At 42.5% G+C, this 19527-nt stretch overlaps 1 protein-coding gene across 4 annotated transcripts in view; it reads right to left on the reverse strand.

Annotated features, from left to right (window-relative positions):
* srgap3 (SLIT-ROBO Rho GTPase activating protein 3) overlaps positions 1 to 19527 on the reverse strand; it is a 160454-nt gene that overhangs the window by 55768 nt on the left and 85159 nt on the right. For 2 of the 4 annotated variants that reach the window (XM_062997862.1, XM_062997860.1), the window contains exons 6-10: positions 19250 to 19378; positions 13292 to 13513; positions 9993 to 10019; positions 6617 to 6718; positions 2752 to 2949 (exon numbers count right to left, since the gene is read on the reverse strand). In XM_062997862.1, coding sequence (XP_062853932.1) covers positions 2752 to 2949; positions 6617 to 6718; positions 9993 to 10019; positions 13292 to 13513; positions 19250 to 19378 — 678 coding nt within the window. The remainder of the gene's footprint in view (positions 1 to 2751; positions 2950 to 6616; positions 6719 to 9992; positions 10020 to 13291; positions 13514 to 19249; positions 19379 to 19527) is intronic. The other 2 variants (XM_062997863.1, XM_062997861.1) reach the window with 1 other exon arrangement.

A 19527-nucleotide genomic window follows, 5' to 3' on the forward strand; every position in this document is an offset into this window, starting at 1 on the left:
GTGAGAAGTACCAAGACAACTGTATCTTGCCTACAGTCAAGCATGGTGGTGGTAGCATCATGGTCTTGGGCTGCATGAGTGTTGCTGGCACTGGGGAGCTGCAGTTCATTGAGGGAAACATGAATTCCAACATGTACTGTGACATTCTGAAACAGAGCATGATCCCTCATGGGGCTCATGGCAGTTTTCCAACAGGATAACGACCCCAAACACAACCTCCAAGATGACAACTGCCTTGCTGAGGAAGCTGAAGGTAAAGGTGATGGACTAAACCCAATTGAGCACCTGTGGCGGAAGGTGGAGGAGTTCAAGGTGTCTAACATCCACCAGCTCCGTGATGTCATCATGGAGGAGTGGAAGAGGATTCCAGTAGCAACCTGTGCAGCTCTGGTGAATTCCATGCCCAGGAGGGTTAAGGCAGTGCTGGATAATAATGGTGGTCACACAAAATATTGACACTTTGGGCACAATTTGGACATGTTCACTGTGGGGTGTACTTACTTATGTTGCCAGCTATTTAGACATTAATGGCTGTGTGTTGAGTTATTTTCAGAAGACAGTAAATCTATACTGCTATACAAGTTGTACACTGACTACTCTAAGTTATATCCAAGTTTTATTTCTATAGTGTTGTCCCATGAAAAGATATAATAAAATATTTGCAGAAATGTGAGGGGTGTACTCACTTTTGTGATACACTGTATATATACAGTGTATCACAAAAGTGAGTACACCCCTCACATTTCTGCAGATATTTAAGTATATCTTTTCATGGGACAACACTGACAAAATGACACTTTGACACAATGAAAAGTAGTCTGTGTGCAGCTTATATAACAGTGTAAATTTATTCTTCCCTCAAAATAACTCAATATACAGCCATTAATGTCTAAACCACCAGCAACAAAAGTGAGTACACCCCTAAGAGACTACACCCCTAAATGTCCAAATTGAGCACTGCTTGTCATTTTCCCACCAAAATGTCATGTGACTCGTTAGTGTTACTAGGTCTCAGGTGTGCATAGGGAGCAGGTGTGTTCAATTTAGTAGTACAGCTCTCACACTCTCTCATACTGGTCACTGAAAGTTCCAACATGGCACCTCATGGCAAAGAACTCTCTGAGGATCTTAAAAGACGAATTGTTGCGCTACATGAAGATGGCCAAGGCTACAAGAAGATTGCCAACACCCTGAAACTGAGCTGCAGCACAGTGGCCAAGATCATCCAGCATTTTAAAAGAGCAGGGTCCACTCAGAACAGACCTCGCGTTGGTCATCCAAAGAAGCTGAGTGCACATGCTCAGCATCACATCCAACTGCTGTCTTTGAAAGATAGGCGCAGGAGTGCTGTCAGCATTGCTGCAGAGATTGAAAAGGTGGGGGGTCAGCCTGTCAGTGCTCAGACCATACGCCGCACACTACATCAAATTGGTCTGCATGGCTGTCACCCCAGAAGGAAGCCTCTTCTAAAGTCTCTACACAAGAAAGCCCACAAACAGTTTGCTGAAGACATGTCAACAAAGGACATGGATTACTGGAACCATGTCCTATGGTCTGATGAGACCAAGATTAATTTGTTTGGTTCAGATGGTCTCAAGCATGTGTGGCGGCAATCAGGTGAGGAGTACAAAGATAAGTGTGTCATGCCTACAGTCAAGCATGGTGGTGGGAATGCCATGGTCTGGGGCTGCATGAGTGCAGCAGGTGTTGGGGAGTTACATTTCATTGAGGGACACATGAACTCCAATATGTACTGTGAAATACTGAAGCAGAGCATGATCCCCTCCCTCCGGAAACTGGGTCGCAGGGCAGTGTTCCAGCATGATAATGACCCCAAACACACCTCTAAGACGACCACTGCTTTATTGAAGAGGCTGAGGGTAAAGGTGATGGACTGGCCAAGCATGTCTCCAGACCTAAACCCAATAGAACATCTTTGGGGCATCCTCAAGCGGAAGGTGGAGGAGCGCAAAGTCTCGAATATCCGCCAGCTCCGTGATGTCGTCATGGAGGAGTGGAAAAGCATTCCAGTGGCAACCTGTGAAGCTCTGGTAAACTCCATGCCCAGGAGAGTTAAGGCAGTTCCGGGAAATAATGGTGGCCACACAAAATATTGACACTTCATGAACTTTCACTAAGGGGTGTACTCACTTTTGATGCCGGTGGTTTAGACATTAATGGCTGTATATTGAGTTATTTTGAGGGAAGAATAAATTTACACTGTTATATAAGCTGCACACAGACTACTTTTCATTGTATCAAAGTGTCATTTTGTCAGTGTTGTCCCATGAAAAGATATACTTAAATATCTGCAGAAATGTGAGGGGTGTACTCACTTTTGTGATACACTGTATATATATAATATATATATATGTATATATATATAAACTTGTTTAAAAATATGGTATGTTGTAGACTAAAATTACTATTCTTAATTAATACATATTACACAAGTACAGTGTGTGTGCCAGTTTAGTCCTACCTGCACCCTGACTGGTTCAACAGACCCTGAACACAGCAATCTGTTTTTAATTGTTATTGTTAGTCATTGTTTATGTTTCCCTCAAGAGACTCAACGTGGCTACTGACAGTGCACATTTAGACATGTTTATATTCTGTCAATTGCACAATTATTTTAATAAATCCCCAACAATGGACAGCTTGTTACTCATAAGCTTTTAATGCACACATACAAAGCATTGTGAGCTTATCAGCCTAATTACAGTGCTGCAGAGGAGGCTCGTGACTTACTGTGAAGTAGAAGAGCTCAGTCTCCTGCTGGTTGGCGCGTCTCTTGGCGATGTTCAGTTTGCTCATGTAGCCTTCAGAAGCCACAGATTTGATAGATTCTGTGGATCTGCTATGCTGGAAGGCATCTGATACATCAAAGTCCTCAACGGTCAGCATATCCTGAAGGGTCTGCATTGTGGCGTCCAGAGTCTTGCGCACCTGGCAACCGAAACACAAAAGATTTGGACCTTAACAAAGCTGCAATGGGTCATTAACATCACTTGTACAAAAACAAATGGCAGTACTGGTTTTGGACCCTTTTTACCTGAACAATTTTAAACTTTTAAAGTGTGGTATGCGTATATGCAAAGACTTTATTAAACCTTATAACCTAACCTAACCATAGAAATTGTAAGAGGCATCAAAAGGCGTCTTCCTTCATGTTTAAATGTTGCTAACTTTCACTCACTGTGTATTACTTATTACAACAACTACCACTAAATGGATGGGCTAACACATGCTTCCTCCAAAACATGTCGTCAGTCACACGCTCTTTTTAATCTGACCAAGAAAAGCCTAGCTAGTGTCTGTTTAATATGGAAAATGAGAGATGTTTACCCAAAGAACATTGGCAATTATGCTATTCTGGACTTTCAGCGGGAGGCACTGTGGCTTGTTGGGTTGCAGTTTTGCTTCACAGCAAAAAGGTCCTGGGTTAGTTTTCCAGGTGGAGCTATCCGGGTTCTTTCTGTGTGGAGTTTGTATTTACATTACATTTTCAGCATTTAGCAGACGCTTTTATCCAAAGCGACTTACACAATGAGCGGAACACGATGAGCAATTGAGGGTCTTGCTCAGGGACCCAACAGTGGCAACTTGGTGGTGGCGGGGCTTGAACCGGCAACCTTCTGCTTACTAGTCCAGTACCTTAACCACCAAGCTATCACTGGCCACTGTATGTTCTCCTCGGGAACACATGGGGGATATTTGTGTGTGTGTATGTGTTAAGGTGTGAATGGCGCCCTGTCCAAGATGTTTCTGTGTGCCTTGTGCCCATTGAGAGCTAGAATAGGCTCCAGCACCCCCTGCGACCCTGATAAGAATAAGCGGCTTAGAAAGTGATCTAGTAAGGGAGTGAATTTTCCTTCCAGCATTTGTTTGTAAATTGTGTTGTTTAAAAATCCCAACAACACTGCTGCACTTGAAACATTTATGCAAGCACAACTCACCCTACCTTGGCATTATCACATTTACATGTTCAGCATTTACTAGACACTTTTATACAAAGCGACTTACAGTACTGTGACAGTATATTTTTTAAGCAATTGAAGGTTAAGTGCCTTGCTCAAGGGCCAAACAGTGACAACCTGGCAGTGGTGGGACTTGAACCAGTGACCTTTCGATTACTAGTCCAGTTCCTTAACCACAATGCTACAACTGCCCCACAGTGAAGTGAAGTACCAATGCAGTGCGGTAAAGTCAGAGTCAGTAATTATATACTCACAAAGTTCATCAGTTTGGTATGTGTACCTTAAAATGACAGTGGACCAAGAACTGAGACTTGGGGGACACCATAAGAAATGCCAGACTGGACTGTATACACTGTGTTTTAGTATCTGCTCTGCCACCTCATTAAGAATGGGGCTCTAACATCTTAAAAGGATAAACAGAGCAGCACAGGGGAGTCTAGGAACTGTAGTCATGAATACATTGTGGCCTTGGTAATAAAACAGTGCAACATCTATGAAACTACAGATATTTGGTGGTGTCCTATGTGGCATCTTGTGTAAATAATTGGTTCCCATCGTCTTTTATTGTTAATAGTGTGTATCTACCACCTCATTAAAAATGGGGTTTTAATATCTTAGATGAACAAACTGAAAAGCACAAGGGAGTCTGGGAACTGTAGTTATGAATACACTGTGTGAAACCAGAGAAAAATTTGCTAAACTTGCATCTTTTTAATTTTGCATTAGCTCTGGGTCATTTTCAATAAATGAAACATAGTACATAAGATAGCAAAGTGTACAGAACAAATGGGCTACAGTCAATAATTATATACCCACAAAGTTCATCAGTTTGGTATGTGTAGCTGACAATGACAGTGGACCAAGAACTGAGACTTGGGGAACACCATAAGAATGGCCAGACTGGACTGTATGCACTGTGCTTTAGTTTCTGCTCTGCCACCTCATTAAGAATGGGGCTCTAATATCTTAAAATGATAAACAGACCAGCACAGGGGAGTCTGGGAACTTTAGTTATGGATACATTGTGGCCTTGCTAATAAAACAGTGCAACATCTGTGAAACTACAGACATTTGGCTGAATAAATGCCACTAATGAGTGAGTTTGTGGTTCCTATGTGGCATCTTGGGTAAATAATTGGTTCCCATTGTTTTTTGGGGTATTGAGTTCCATCAGTTTTGATTGTCAATAGTGTGTATCTGCCACCTCATTAAAAATAGAGTTCTAATGTCTTAAAAGGATAAACAGAGCAGCACAAGGGAGTCTGGGAACTGTAGTCATGCATACATTGTGGACTTGGTAATAAAACAGTGCCACAGCTGTTTGCTGCACAAGCAATTTCCCAATGCCAACACCTCTGCCAGTGCTTTCTAAACAAAAAACCACCACTCAAAGACGTGTCTGGAATATTTCCCACACCCGTGGATCATAAGCGTAGCTCTTGATAACCGAACCCCAACGACCCCGAGGTCAAACATCAGTCATGTGCACAGCTGAAATGCCAGCAACACAGATGAGATGTAAAACCGCCCCAGGACTCTATTGTACGGCTCTCAGATTAATGTGCCATATTCCCTGCCTGACACGAATCGTCCATTACGGTCTGGTTATGGGAGGCGGAGTGATAAGGGCTGGATGGAGCCATCAATACACACAGGCAGGGGCTATTATGGAGTCGATTAGCAGCTGCGTACACCGAGCGGAGAATCGCACTGTTTCACTTTTTGCTTTCTATTCACTAAGTGCCCTTACACATTCAGCACATAGGAGGAACTCTTTTACTGCAGCCGAAAACACCATTAACAGCAGGCATGGCTAAAAATACACCCTCTGTTCCCTAGGCAAGAGAAATTAAATCTTAAAAATAAAACCACTTTAGTTGCCATGCAGACACATCTAACTGAGATGGAGAAAGCTTCCTCGGGAAAGCTCCAAACCCTCTGAATGGTACTTCTATATCTGGTTGTGACACTCCAGTGAAAACCAAACCTCTCAGTCAGGATGCCCATCAACAGGAGGTAAATCGTTATATTAAGTAGATCTTTGAGTAAGGATGGGACTGATGGTTTGGAATATCCAGATGTTTGTTTGTTTATTAGGATTTTAACATCATGTTTAACACTTTGGTTACATTCATGACAGGAACGGTAGTTACTCATTACACAAGGTTCATCAGTTCACAAGTTTATATCGAACACAGTCTTAGAAAATTTAGTGTCTCTAATTCACTTCACTTGCACGCCTTTGGACTGTGGGAGGAAACCGGAGCACCCGGAGGAAACCCATGCGGACACGGGGAGAACATGCAACCTCCACACAAAAAGGACCTGGACCGCCCCACCTGGGGATCGAACCCCGGACCTTCTTGTTGTGAGACGACAGTGCTACCCACTTAGCCACCACGCCGCCCAGAATATCCAGATGTAAGGCAAATAAAAAATGCAGAATTAGGCAGAGTAGCCACATACCTACCTCATTTCAGAAAATTAACAGGACCTTCTTGCTGTGAGGCGACAGTGCTACCCACCAAATATGTTTACTTATAATTTTACATCATAATATTGTGGCATTTGAGCATATTTGAATATTGGGGACATGTGATTACGACGATTAAGTACAGCTTAGAAAAAGAACTCACCTCCTCGTTTTCTATCTTCAGTGTGGCCAGGCGTGACTGGAGCTGATGGTAGCGCATCAGGAGCTCTGTCTGCACCGGCTGTTGCGCGCTCACCTGGCACACCTGGAATACAGAAACACCCAGTACATGTTCATCTGATATTTCACTTTCACTTTATTATACAGCAAGAAAGTGTTGCTTGTTCAGAAAGTGTCTGTTTTTGAAACCTGAAAGAAGTACCGGCTGCCGGGTAACTCGCTAGTATACATTCATACGCTCATTTTAGAATCGTACTTATTGTTTCAGACCAACAACTAATTTCATTCATTTGTTATTTAGTGTACTAAATACTAAAAATGACTCTGTGACAGTGGACCAAGAACTGAGCCTTGGGGAACACCATGTATAGGACTGTATACACTGTATTATAGTATCTGCCCTGGAATACAGAAACACCCAGTACATGCTAATCTGATATTTGATAGTCTTTATTATACAGCAAAACTGTTGATTCTTTGATCTGGATTGGTCAAAAGGTGTCTATTTTTCTCTGACAGCATGGCTGTGAGACGAACTGGAAAGAAGTACCGGCTGCAGGGTAACTCGCTAGTATATACAGTGTATCACAAAAGTGAGTACACCCCTCACATTTCTGCAGATATTTAAGTATATCTTTTCATGGGACAACACTGACAAAATGACACTTTGACACAATGAAAAGTAGTCTGTGTGCAGCTTATATAACAGTGTAAATTTATTCTTCCCTCAAAATAACTCAATATACAGCCATTAATGTCTAAACCACCGGCAACAAAAGTGAGTACACCCCTAAGAGACTACACCCCTAAATGTCCAAATTGAGCACTGCTTGTCATTTTCCCTCCAAAATGTCATGTGATTTGTTAGTGTTACTAGGTCTCAGGTGTGCATAGGGAGCAGGTGTGTTCAATTTAGTAGTACAGCTCTCACACTCTCTCATACTGGTCACTGAAAGTTCCAACATGGCACCTCATGGCAAAGAACTCTCTGAAGATCTTAAAAGACGAATTGTTGCGCTACATGAAGATGGCCAAGGCTACAAGAAGATTGCCAACACCCTGAAACTGAGCTGCAGCACAGTGGCCAAGATCATCCAGTGTTTTAAAAGAGCAGGGTCCACTCAGAACAGACCTCGCGTTGGTCGTCCAAAGAAGCTGAGTGCACGTGCTCAGCGTCACATCATACTGCTGTCTTTGAAAGATAGGCGCAGGAGTGCTGTCAGCATTGCTGCAGAGATTGAAAAGGTGGGGGGTCAGCCTGTCAGTGCTCGGACCATACGCCGCACACTACATCAAATTGGTCTGCATGGCTGTCACCCCAGAAGGAAGCCTCTTCTGAAGTCTCTACACAAGAAAGCCCGCAAACAGTTTGCTGAAGACATGTCAACAAAGGACATGGATTACTGGAACCATGTCCTATGGTCTGATGAGACCAAGATTAATTTGTTTGGTTCAGATGGTCTCAAGCATGTGTGGCGGCAATCAGGTGAGGAGTACAAAGATAAGTGTGTCATGCCTACAGTCAAGCATGGTGGTGGGAATGCCATGGTCTGGGGCTGCATGAGTGCAGCAGGTGTTGGGGAGTTACATTTCATTGAGGGACACATGAACTCCAATATGTACTGTGAAATACTGAAGCAGAGCATGATCCCCTCCCTCCGGAAACTGGGTCGCAGGGCAGTGTTCCAGCATGATAATGACCCCAAACACACCTCTAAGACGACCACTGCTTTATTGAAGTGGCTGAGGGTAAAGGTGATGGACTGGCCAAGCATGTTTCCAGACCTAAACCCAATAGAACATCTTTGGGGCATCCTCAAGCGGAAGGTGGAGGAGCGCAAAGTCTCGAATATCCGCCAGCTCCGTGATGTCGTCATGGAGGAGTGGAAAAGCATTCCAGTGGCAACCTGTGAAGCTCTGGTAAACTCCATGCCCAGGACAGTTAAGGCAGTTTTGGGAAATAATGGTGGCCACACAAAATATGGACACTTCAGGAACTTTCACTAAGGGGTGTACTAACTTTTGTTGCCGGTGGTTTAGACATTAATGGCTGTATATTGAGTTATTTTGAGGGAAGAATAAATTTACACTGTTATATAAGCTGCACACAGACTACTTTTCATTGTGTTAAAGTGTCATTTTGTCAGTGTTGTCCCATGAAAAGATATACTTAAATATCTGCAGAAATGTGAGGGGTGTACTCACTTTTGTGATACACTGTATTCATACACTCATTCTAGAATCGTACTTATTGTTTCAGACCAACAACTAATTTCATTCATTTCTTATTTAGTGTACTAAATACTAAAAATGACTCAGTGAAAGTGGACCAAGAACTGAGCCTTGGGGAACACCATGTATAGGACTGTATACACTGTATTATAGTATCTGCCCTGGAATACACAAACACCCAGTACATGTTCATCTGATATTTGATAGCCTTTACTTTATTATAAAGCAAAACTGTTGATTCTTTGATCTGGATTGGTCAAAAGGTATCTATTTTTCTCTGACAGAATGGCTGTGAGACGAACTGGAAAGAAGTACCGGCTGCAGGGTAACTCGCTAGTATATATTCATACACTCATTGTAGAATCGTACTTATTGTTTCAGACCAACAACTAATTTCATTCATTTGTTATTTAGTGTACTAAATACTAAAAATGACTCAGTGAAAGTGGACCAAGAACTGAGCCTTGGGGAACATCATGTATAGGACTGTATACACTGTATTATAGTATCTGCCCTGGAATACACAAACACCCAGTACATGTTCGTCTGATATTTGATAGTCTTTACTTTATTATACAGCAAAACTGTTGATTCTTTGATCTGTATTGGTTTAATGAAGATCTGCCTCTGTAAGCATCAAGCTGGCTTTCATCATTCAATGCATGCTAACATGTGAGTCAAAAACGGCGTACTTAAATGCTCTTAAAAAGTCTGCACATGTTAAACTGCGTTTACTTTTTAATTTAACAGAAAATACTTTAATACTTTGTATGATGAGCAAATATAGGGATGCAAATTTTGCTCATTTCTTTCAACCGATTTCCAACCGTCATTAATCATCGGTTAACAATTATCGACAAGGTGCTCAAAACTGGCGCCTCAGTGGCAAGGCAACAACCTGCCCATTTGCCCTAAGTTCAGACCAGAAGTGAAGCGACACGACAAAGCGACCGGCTGGCATTCATCTTCAATCAGAGCTGCCGATTTCTGGTATCAGGAGGCAAAGCAAACGTTAGCAACACAAAATGGGCGGAGTCGGCGATGCAAATAAGTTAAGCCAAGCACAAGGAGCGAAGCCATGTGGCGATTACCAATATGAACTAAGCATTAAACAAAACGGTACGCACATTATCTCCGCCACTGTGAAACGGTACCTACAAGAGATGGAAGAGAAACACATTGTCGCGCGTCAAACTTCCACAAATAGACGCCAGTGATCATAAAGAACAAACAGTGATGGACTACGCAGGGATGAATTTATAGACGAGCGATTTCCCTCCAGAAATGTTTATTTTTTAGTGGGAACATGTCTGATCAGTGGTAAAAACAGGAGGGGAAAGAATCTTATTTGTATCTGATTTGTGATACCAGCCAATAAATCTGCTGTACCTCAATGGTATTTGCTTTAGTTTATTTTATTCTTTCGCTTGGCAGCATTTTAAAAATTGTAACCAAACGTCCACAGGCAATGATGGCACTTCCAGTGTGAACACAAGGTTGATGAGCGATCCGCTTTTCAGGCAACAAGAGGTGATAAATCGCTGCTGGTATGAATGGGTTACAAATAATATAAGCATAATCAATACTCCAATCAATTTTTTTTTTACAGGGAACTCCTTGTAATCTTGTAACAGCAATCACAGGTGCACTTTATTTCTTACATAACAGACGAATAATACCACTGCACACAGAATCATATGTTCTTAAGTATAATACGTTATTAATATTGCCCTTAATTTATACTAAATGTACGCTTTAATTGCATGCAAGATGCGGCCACATAAACAACGATTGGCCTGTTGTTCAGATATGAGCGGGACTAAGCCGGATGGGGTCTCTTTCTCATGACTGGTGCAATTACGACCTCTGCTGGCTGATTGATGGAGATGGCGCCTGCACAGAGATGAGAAAAGAGTGCTCTCAGGATGTGTCTCTCCATACACAACGCTGAGCTGCACTGCACTCGTCAAAGTGTAGGTGATAAGATGCATACGGCATGCTGCCCACGTGTCGGAGGGGGTGTGGGTTAGCTTCATTTTCATCAACCAGACCAGGGATCGGCATTGGTGGAGAGAATATAAGACAATATATACAGTGTATCACAAAAGTGAGTACACCCCTCACATTTCTGCAGATATTTAAGTATATCTTTTCATGGGACAACACTGACAAAATGACACTTTGACACAATGAAAAGTAGTCTGTGTGCAGCTTATATAACAGTGTAAATTTATTCTTCCCTCAAAATAACTCAATATACAGCCATTAATGTCTAAACCACCGGCAACAAAAGTGAGTACACCCCTAAGAGACTACACCCCTAAATGTCCAAATTGAGCACTGCTTGTCATTTTCCCTCCAAAATGTCATGTGATTTGTTAGTGTTACTAGGTCTCAGGTGTGCATAGGGAGCAGGTGTGTTCAATTTAGTAGTACAGCTCTCACACTCTCTCATACTGGTCACTGAAAGTTCCAACATGGCACCTCATGGCAAAGAACTCTCTGAGGATCCTAAAAGACGAATTGTTGCGCTACATGAAGATGGCCAAGGCTACAAGAAGATGGCCAACACCCTGAAACTAGGCTGCAGCACAGTGGCCAAGATCATCCAGTGTTTTAAAAGAGCAGGGTCCACTCAGAACAGACCTCGCGTTGGTCGTCCAAAGAAGCTGAGTGCACGTGCTCAGCGTCACATCCAACTGCTGTCTTTGAAAGATAGGCGCAGGAGTGCTGTCAGCATTGCTGCAGAGATTGAAAAGGTGGGGGGTCAGCCTGTCAGTGCTCAGACCATACGCCGCACACTACATCAAATTGGTCTGCATGGCTGTCACCCCAGAAGGAAGCCTCTTCTGAAGTCTCTACACAAGAAAGCCCGCAAACAGTTTGCTGAAGACATGTCAACAAAGGACATGGATTACTGGAACCATGTCCTATGGTCTGATGAGACCAAGATTAATTTGTTTGGTTCAGATGGTCTCTAGCATGTGTGGCGGCAATCAGGTGAGGAGTACAAAGATAAGTGTGTCATGCCTACAGTCAAGCATGGTGGTGGGAATGCCATGGTCTGGGGCTGCATGAGTGCAGCAGGTGTTGGGGAGTTACATTTCATTGAGGGACACATGAACTCCAATATGTACTGTGAAATACTGAAGCAGAGCATGATCCCCTCCCTCCAGAAACTGGGTCGCAGGGCAGTGTTCCAGCATGATAATGACCCCAAACACACCTCTAAGACGACCACTGCTTTATTGAAGAGGCTGAGGGTAAAGGTGATGGACTGGCCAAGCATGTCTCCAGACCTAAACCCAATAGAACATCTTTGGGGCATCCTCAAGCAGAAGGTGGAGGAGCGCAAAGTCTCGAATATCCGCCAGCTCCGTGATGTCGTCATGGAGGAGTGGAAAAGCATTCCAGTGGCAACCTGTGAAGCTCTGGTAAACTCCATGCCCAGGAGAGTTAAGGCAGTTCTGGGAAATAATGGTGGCCACACAAAATATTGACACTTCAGGAACTTTCACTAAGGCGTGTACTCACTTTTGTTGCCGGTGGTTTAGACATTAATGGCTGTATATTGAGTTATTTTGAGGGAAGAATAAATTTACACTGTTATATAAGCTGCACACAGACTACTTTTCATTGTGTCAAAGTGTCATTTTGTCAGTGTTGTCCCATGAAAAGATATACTTAAATATCTGCAGAAATGTGAGGGGTGTACTCACTTTTGTGATACACTGTATATAAAAAAAAAAACTTGACGTGTGTGCAACTCAGATCAACCACACAGCAGCATAAAATCACTACAGCTGCTTACCTGAGCTTCTGTTCTTCAAATTAATACCAAATTTATATCCATGTGTTGTTTCATTAGGGATAAAATCCACTTGTTTTTCTTCATGGCGGCCATCGTGTATGTATTCGGAATATTTCCAGAATATATGAATCTATATCCAACTGTGTTTGTCCACCTAACTAACGAAAACTGTCTTGCATCATTTATTCTCTTGGCTTTCGCGGTAAAAAAGCTGAAACTGGTAATTCGTTCACTAAGCTGTCACTTACACCTCTACAACCAATAAAGAGAGAGTTTGTCATTGCCAGCTTGATGACACACATTGGAGAAATCCAAAAATAATAATCATATATTGCTTTGTGTTTTTTATATTATATTTGTGTTATTTTTAGTGTATAAGTGTCAATAACAACCCCATTATTTTACATTAACCTTCAATGATATGCAGTTCCATAGGACCATGGAACGCATTAACAGGTTTCCTATACATCCCTATGGGAAAAAATAACTTGAAACTCAACACCTTTAAAAATCAACGCCACTCCCAGAACGAATTGACATTGAGTTTCAAGATACCACTGTATTTATTAAGAAACCATATCCTACACATCAGTCAGTCTGGACCCACAGTCTCACCTCATCCCCCATGTGGGGCAGATACTCGAAGCGCATGGGAGGACAGAAAACCTGGTTGTACATGTCCATGAGCTTGTGTTTGTCACTGCGGGAGTCCAGGTTGTCCACGGCACTCTCGATCAGGTCCAGTCCTTCGTGACGTGACGTCTCCAGGTTATACTCCGCCGAGAGATAGGTCCTGAGCGTCCGAGCCAGGCTGGCGTGGTAGCCGAGGTCACAGCACTGAAAAAGTGTAGAAAACAAAGGAGGATTTTTAACATGCGGTGGAGGGTAAACAAGCTCATTTATCTTCTCTATAGTAACGGGATGCAAACATATTTATTACAGTTCTTTATCATCAAAACGGACTACATGAGAAATCAGCTTAAATATCTGGTCATTCATTCATTCATTGTCTGTTTTAGCAATACTGGGTGAAAGGTAGGAAACACTCCAGACAGGTTGCCAGTCCATCACAGGGATGCCACACACACACAAATTCACACTCAGGGCAATTTTAGTAGCTCCGCTTCACCTGACTGCATGTCTTTTGACTGTAGGATGTCTTTGTTGCTGCAGATTTTGGCGTCAGGCACTGGCGTCGGACAAGAAGGCCTGGCTCACAATCAGCGTCCCAATGTATCTTCGAGGTTTTCAGTGGTTTTCAGTTCACACCAAACATGTTAAACCGGATCTTTATGGACCTTGCTTGGTGCACAGTTCCATTTCCAAACTGCTGTCACTAAGGTGGACATTTATTTAGTTGCTTTATGCTGTGTTGCTTTACACAGTGGATATTCACGGCATGAAGGGTAGGAAATTCTCATTTAGTCCTTGTCAAACACTGTTCCAATACGTTGCTCTTTAGATGAACTGTTTTAGACCAATTTTTGTCAAACAATTAAGGACTGTTTCCCATTTGGCTTGTATGTGTTAGTATGTGTTTGACAGACTCCGGTACTCTGCAGGTATCACAAAGTTTGACACAAATCACTAGCTGACAAAACATTGTTAGGTATGGCTAAAACATTCAAGCTCAAAAATTAGGATTGGTAGCCACATTTGGCATATACGTAGGGTGTGTTCAAGAAACTAGTGATCTCTCTACATAGACAGCATTTTACATCATCCTCCGCTCTCCCGAGAAGGAGGCTGTTCGAATTCCTAGATGCCTTAAAATGCTGCCTAATAAGTCACCTTAAATCTAAACGCTATTTTGACAGAATAATGAGGGAGCATCCGGTGCTGCCTTAACAGTGAAGGCAATCCCAGCATTCAGTGCGGCACAACTTTTCTCACAGAAAAATAAAAATGTGAATAAAAATAGAACTAAGTTATTTTCAAACGTAAATAAATTATTATTGATTTTTTATTTGTATAAACTTGTACAAGTGTTTTTATTTACAAATTCGAGCTCAGCTCCACTTACCATATAGAAGCACTTTGCAGTTCTACAATTACTGACTGTAGTCCATCTGTTTCTCTACATACTGTTTTAACCTGCTTTCACCCTGTTCTTCAATGGTCAGGACCCCCACAGGACCACCACAGAGCAGGTATTATTTAGGTGGTGAATCATTCTCAGCACTGCAGTGACACTGACATGGTGGTGGTGTGTTAGTGTGTGTTGTGCTGGTATGAGTGGATCAGACACAGCAGCACTGCTGGAGTTCCTAAATACCGTGTCCACTCACTGTCCACTCTATTAGACACTCCTACCTAGTTGGTCCACCTTGTAGATGTAAAGTCAGAGACGATCGCTCATCTATTCTTCTGTTTGAGTTGGTCATCTTCTAGTCCATCAGTGGCCACAGGACGCTGCCTACAGGGCAGTCCAGCTACTATGCTCAGTCCAGCAGTGACAGTGACTCCAGCAGCGCTGCTGTGTCTGATCCACTCATACAAGCACAACACACACTAACACACCACCACCATGTCAGTGTCACTGCAGTGCTGAGAATGATCCACCAGCTAAATAATACCTGCTCTGTAGTGGTCCTGGGAGAGTCCTGACAAAGCATGCAGAGAGACAGATGGACTACAGTCAGTAATTGTAGAACTACAAAGTGCTTCTATATGGTAAGTGGAGCTGATAAAATGGACAGTGAGTGTAGAAACAAGGAGGTGGTTTTAATGTTATGGCTGATCGGTGTATATAATTAGAAGAGGATGGGAGAACAGCTCAGAACCTGTTGCTAAATAATCTATAATGAATAAAATGTTCAAGAACAAGCAGAGTGACAATAAAAAGACCTTGTTAAAAAAAAAGAACAAGCAGAGTGGGATACCTAGCCCAATTTAAAAAGCAAAAACTGTTTAAAAGCAGAAACTAACCAAATTTGGAAGACTATGATGTGGGTTTAAAATACTGCACAGAGACTACCACTTCTTTATTACATCTTTATCAAATGAAAAGGAGTCAGATTACTTTATTTTAAGCAATACATCCATCAGTAAGGCTCAATGAGGTGTTGCGCTGAAGTTAGCACAGGGGCTTATTAGCATGAACTAATGATAATGTACTTTAGAGTGCTCATCTAACCTAGTAACAAATAACTCTCATACAAAACCTATTAAAGTGGAACAAATAATGAACTACATTACACACTTCAGTTACTTTTACTTTAAAGTTAATTGCGTAGTTAAATTTCAGCTATACTCGACTGAAGTCGAGTTTTTACTTATATTTTTTACTTATATTACCAAGATCTCTAGGTTTCCTGAGACCCAACGTCAGCTCAGTTACAGCATGGAAGGCACAGGACTGTGTATGTGACACCCAGTGCCGGTGCTGATCAGAGAAACCGGAGAAGGCCAAAAATCCCAGAGAAAATAAAGCAGGAGCAGGTAAACAGCCAACCACAGAGCTCAGTGATAACAGCCAACTATAGAACCATAACATTTCAGTGTAATGTTTAATAAAGCAGGATTAATAGAGAACTAAAGGAACCAAACCATCAGGGTTTATAAACCTGTCTTATTTGATTCACTGATTGGCCGTGGCATGAAAACATACACCTATTGAAGAGCTCGGGTGTGGGGGCTGCTTTACTACAGGCTTTGTTTCTACACAGCAGGGCCTGCTACTTTAAAAAGCCAAGCAGGACTGAGAATGAGGGCAAGGGAGTACCACATAACAGTACCCTTGACATAACTTTCACAGGCGCGACAGTGGACTGCTGTCCTAGTGAGCTACTGGAAAAAATGCCATATTCCTTTGTTCTCAACACAGGTTTCAGTTAAAATTGTGGTTTTTGAAACAGATTCCACACCCTATGAGGGCATCATGGTCCAGACTTTATAGCTAAGTGACCTGAAAGCATGAGAACTTATGGCCAGTCACAAGGGATTCTAATATTTTCTGTGCTAAGAGATGGGCTGTGAGGCATGATAACTGCAGAATTCTTGGGTCTCAAGAGTTTGTTGGCTGACCCTTCAACCACTAAGGGACATTAGGGACATTGTATGTAATGGCATGGTCTTGGGATTTGAATGATTCCACTATCATTAACATGGCCTCCTAAGTTCTTGTTAGACTATGTTCACACTATTATGGCAGGCATGTTTTTAAATGCCCGCTTCCCAATCCCGGAAGATTTGGTCTCCACCTATTGTTCAATCAATGGCTATGCCTTTGGGTGAAGCACTGCACTGTTGAAAACGCAAGATCTAATACTAGTAGGAAAATTCAGATACATAGCAGCAATCTGTCACTGGCCAAAACCTCCTTAATACCAAAAGGAAAATACTCTGCAGTGTTGGTATGGTGGTATTACAACTAGGGGGACTGTCATTATTTGGACAGTGGTAGTCTAGTGGGCAGAGCTTTGGAACGGTTGCAGGTTTGAATCCCAGCCCTGCCATGCAGCCACTGTTGTGCCCTGGAGCAAGACCCTTATAAACCCTCTAAGCTTCAGAGGCACCAAGGATGAGTGTCTGCAGGCAACAGTGAAGCATGATGGAGGTTCCTTACAAGTTTGGGGCTGCATTTATTATGACCGCAATGCTGAAAAATACAGACACACAATACCATCAGGGAGGTGTCTGATTGGCTCCAAATTTATTCAGCAGAAGGACAATGACCCCAAACATATAGCCAATGTCATAAATAACTATCTTCAGCATAAAGAAGAACAACGAGTCCTGGAAGTGATAATATGGCCCCCACAGAGCCTTAATCTCAGCATCATCGAGTCTGTCTGGGATAACATGAAGAGACAGAAGGATTTGAGTAAGCCGACATCTACAGTAGATCTGTGGTTAGTTCTCCAAGATGTCTGGAACAACCTTCCTAGAAGAATTGATGCTGTTTTAAAAGCCCTTGACCTCAGTGGTGCGGTAAAACGTCATCAAAGTGCAAACATGAGACGAATCTGCATTTGTGTGGAATAACCGTCCACATGTAAAAGCTCCACATGTACAGGCCGCTCAGGTGGCGCAGCGGTGAAAACACACGATGCAACCAGAGCTGGGATCTTGAATACATCGTATCGAATCTCAGCTCTGCCTTGCCGGCTGAGGCTGAGCGGCCACATGAACAACGATTGGCCTGTTGTTCAGATGGGCGGGACTAAGCCGCATATGGGTCTCTCTCTGTCAGACTGGTGCAATTACGACCTCTGCTGGCTGATTAGAGGCGCCTACACAGAGATGAGGAAAGAGTGCTCTTAGGGTGTGTCTCTCCGTACACAACGCTAGGTGGCACAACACTCGTCAATGTGTGGGTGATAAGATGCATACGGCTTGCTGCCCACGTGTCGGAGGGGGCGTGGGTTAGCTTCGATCTCCTCGGTCAGAGCAGGGATCGGCATAGGCGGAGAGGAAGCGTGACGCAATGGGGCAATTGGACGCGCTAAAAGGGAGAAAAATGGGAGAAAATGCATAAAAAAAAAAAATTTAAAAAAAAAAAGCTCCACATGTACCTGTCTTTAGCTGGATTTTCGTCCTGTTTCACTTTTAAACTTGTGTTATAGCTCGAGGTTCTGACAAATTGAGAGAATCAGCTTCTCCAATAGTCTAAAATGCTAATCATTTTTTAAAAAAAGCTTAACGTGGTTTAATGTATTAATAGAATGATACAGGAACACTAAACCTCTCTTAATTATTACTGCTCATAAGTTCTTTTTACTAATGAAATTCATTACTCGTTTTAATACAATAAGTCACATTAAGCTTTGTATACGTTAAGCGTTGTTCGTACAGACTAAGTCGCTTTTACCGTGTCATATCAAACAGTTTGTCTCATTGGAGGTGCTTTAAAAAGGTCAGAGGCAAACTTCAATCAGGATAACTTTGAGGCAAAAATCGCAAACCCAACACGGCAACAGTGCACAGTGCGCACCACTTAGAAAAGCGCAGCGGTAAGTTAGGTGGCACCGCCACACTCTACAGGAAACAACAGCACAGCACAGCTCATGTAAATGAGCCCTTAGAATTTATATTCCATCTCTTCCATATTAGAAATCCAGTAAATCTGAATCTGTTGTACAGTGCAGCCAAGTGTTGTTTACGACTAGCACTGAAGCTAACTAGCGTTCACACAAAATGTTGCTTGTAGCCGGATAGTACCTTCAAGGTAAATCTTTTTCACTTGAAATATGTACGTTCTTCCATGGGAAAGTATTAAGGTATTAGAGTACTCGACAAGAGCAAACAGAGTTCTGTGTATATTTTGATTGCACCCGTGCCTTGAGTTCATCAAACCCTGAATGTGCGTTAGCATGGAGCCAGAATGACAAAATGCCAGAATGCTGGATGCCAGACTGACAGAGCCAGACAGGATTCAATATGCATCCAGAGATAATGAAGGCTGTGTTGAATATCTGAGGAAATAAGTCAGCTCAGCATGAGCGAGACCCACTACCCACCATGCAATGGGAGACAGATGGAGCATAGTCGCTAACAGTTCAACCGTGTCAAAACAACAGATATAAATCCCAGCCAAGGCATGCAAACACGCGTCCCGTGTGCCATACTTACATCAATCATATCCGACACGTCATGGATGTAGTATTTTGCCACTACAGCGTTGGTGGCTGCCAGGTTCAATAAATAGTCGTTGCGAGCTTTTGTGCATTTCAGCTTGTTTTCGGAGTACTTGGCTTGTCTCTGTTGAAAAAAGAAAACATTGTTTCAGTCAGGACGTCACAAGTGTGTGCTAAGTTCGCCCACAACCGGCAAGCAAAGCGCTAGAAACCAAAGATGTCAAACATTTATGATTCTTCATACAGTTAAAGTAAAAAGTTTTTATACACTAG

The sequence above is a fragment of the Trichomycterus rosablanca genome, chromosome 6, assembly GCF_030014385.1.
Source record: "Trichomycterus rosablanca isolate fTriRos1 chromosome 6, fTriRos1.hap1, whole genome shotgun sequence".
Lineage (NCBI taxonomy): Eukaryota > Metazoa > Chordata > Actinopteri > Siluriformes > Trichomycteridae > Trichomycterus > Trichomycterus rosablanca.